This window comes from Austrofundulus limnaeus, unplaced genomic scaffold, assembly GCF_001266775.1.
Source record: "Austrofundulus limnaeus strain Quisiro unplaced genomic scaffold, Austrofundulus_limnaeus-1.0 Scaffold49, whole genome shotgun sequence".
NCBI lineage: Eukaryota > Metazoa > Chordata > Actinopteri > Cyprinodontiformes > Rivulidae > Austrofundulus > Austrofundulus limnaeus.
Window position 1 is genome coordinate 541,330 of NW_013952451.1, and position 2,208 is coordinate 543,537.

General features: G+C 37.6%; 1 protein-coding gene across 6 annotated transcripts in view; it reads left to right on the forward strand.

Moving 5' to 3' along the window:
- The window catches only part of slc4a2b (solute carrier family 4 member 2b), a 51,838-nt gene that overhangs the window by 37,124 nt on the left and 12,506 nt on the right, over positions 1 to 2,208 (forward strand). For 5 of the 6 annotated variants that reach the window (XM_014008332.1, XM_014008330.1, XM_014008329.1 and 2 more), the window contains one exon: positions 1,374 to 1,588. In XM_014008332.1, the coding sequence (XP_013863786.1) occupies positions 1,374 to 1,588 (215 nt within the window). Of the gene's footprint in view, positions 1 to 411; positions 608 to 1,373; positions 1,589 to 2,208 lie in introns of those variants that run through there. The other variant, XM_014008334.1, reaches the window with a different exon arrangement.

Genomic DNA, 2,208 nt, shown 5'->3' on the forward strand with positions numbered 1-2,208 from the left:
CTTATCTTATCTTATCTTATCTTATCTTATCTTATCTTATCTTATCTTATCTTATCTTATCTTATTTTAATGTCAGCACTGCAGCAGAATGATGTAGTATGTTGAGTAAAGGTGGGGATGTTAATCTTGTTACAGAAGACAACCAACCTGTGGCAACCTGAAGTTGCACCAGATTTAGTTAAATTATTTTCACCTGTGTTTGCACTGCCGCCACTAATTATGATTCTGGTCACCTGCGTAGAGCCGCAGTGACTCACCCCTTTAAAAGATCCGCCCACACTCAGTGTGTGTTCGTGCTCGTTCACTTGATGGCCAGACCCAACTTGATCTGCAGCTCGCTAAACCTGCGTTAAAAAAAAAAACTCCGTAACGAGGCGTATAATCCCTTTGAGGACTACTTTTAATCAGTCGTGGAGTTTGTGGAGCAAATGCTGAAGCCGAACCAAAACAGAGTCTGCTGGAGACCGACGCCGAAAAGCCTCGTCTCGTCACGTCGTTTCCCCACCGCAGTTAACCTCTCACCAACAAAAACAGAGCCGTAAAATCTAAAACACTCCAGTTGTCCTCAAAACACACTACAAAAAACTCCTGGATGGAGTTTCTTTGTGTGGGTGTAGTTTTGTATTTTTTTGTTAGGAGTATATATTTTGTTGTATGAAGTCTCTGTTGAGTTTTACCTCAACCTGCATCAAGCCTTGCACTTGTGAAGCCAAGTCAAGACAACATACTGCTTGTAAAGCCAAGCCTTCTTCATCTTCTTACTTGTGGAGCCAAGTTAGAAGTTAGTTTACATGAAACTGGACTATGAACTATAGTGGTTTTAACACCACATTTGGACACGGGGGGTTGTTTTGTGTTTTAGAATTGTTTTATATTTGTATTTTTGTTTTGTAAATAATATATTTAAAGAAAGCTTTATACCTTTTGTCTGTGTTCACTTTTTGTTTAAAACATTTGTCACTGATTATTTAATTTTAGTCGACAGGATGTGTGTATTTGTATTTTGTTGTACTTTGTGTGTCCTGGTATGGTTGGTGAAACAAAACTAACTTTTAAAACATTTATATATATATAAAACAGTTAAAAACTCAAGCTGGTTAAATATCATCCTATATGTCAGGAGGGATACCTGGCTGGCACCCAACATAAATTACTCAAAATAAATAGCAATAAAACCAATAAACAGGAACCGTCACAAACCTATTTGTTGAAAGAAATACATGAAAAAGTGCTGCCATACCTCTGAACTGTTTGTTTCAATTAAGTTACATTTTTGGAAATTCTGTACAGTTCATGTGAAACCTCTAAAAAATATATTCCTTGTTACTTTTGAGAACTGATTAATTTTTTTTCATTTCCCGTTTTCTCACCAGTAAACCGGAGTCACCCAGCACTCCCAGTCCTGTTCCTCTGTCACCGTCATCTGAACACCCACCCCTGACCCGGGTCTCCAGTCGCAGCTACGACCTGCAGGAGCGCCGCCGCACGGGCAACATGACGGGCACCGAGCAGGCGAAGTACCAGCGTATCCCCACGGACGAGAGCGAAGCTCTGACGCTGGCCACCGCTGACCTGGATGGTATCAAGAGTGAGCAACAGTTTGAACTTTATTTTTTACTGTGTCAAACTGTCACAAGAGGTGACTTTATTTTTTTTAGCTCTCTTTGTTTTTGCTACATGTTTATCTGCTATTCATCTGCAAGTTTAAAAGGAATAAAAGTCCAAGGAATAGTTTTTATGAGAAAGAAAATACAAATTATTTTTTAGTTTCTATATTTAAATAATTTAGTAGAGTTGACAGAATATGCTACATGATTCATGAGAACAAGGTTTAAGTAGAATAAAGTAAACCAGATTTCATCTTGATGCTCAGAGCACAACTTTGGAAACATGTAGGAGTAGATTTTCCATCATCCAGGGCAACATGGTAAAAGAAGCTGAACTGAAGGCATCTTGTCTTAATTCATGAAGATATTTTGCTGTTGAGGAACTTTTTCAGTTAAAAACTGAAAAGCACAAAGCTCATAAACTGTGTTGGATTCTCAGGGAAAGTGATTTGCACAAGTTTAACCTGTTCCAAAATGATCGGAGTGTATTTCTTTAAGAATTAACTATTATGTATGTATGTGTGTATATATGTGTATATGTATGTATGTATGTATATATATATATATATATATATATATACACACACACACACACACACAC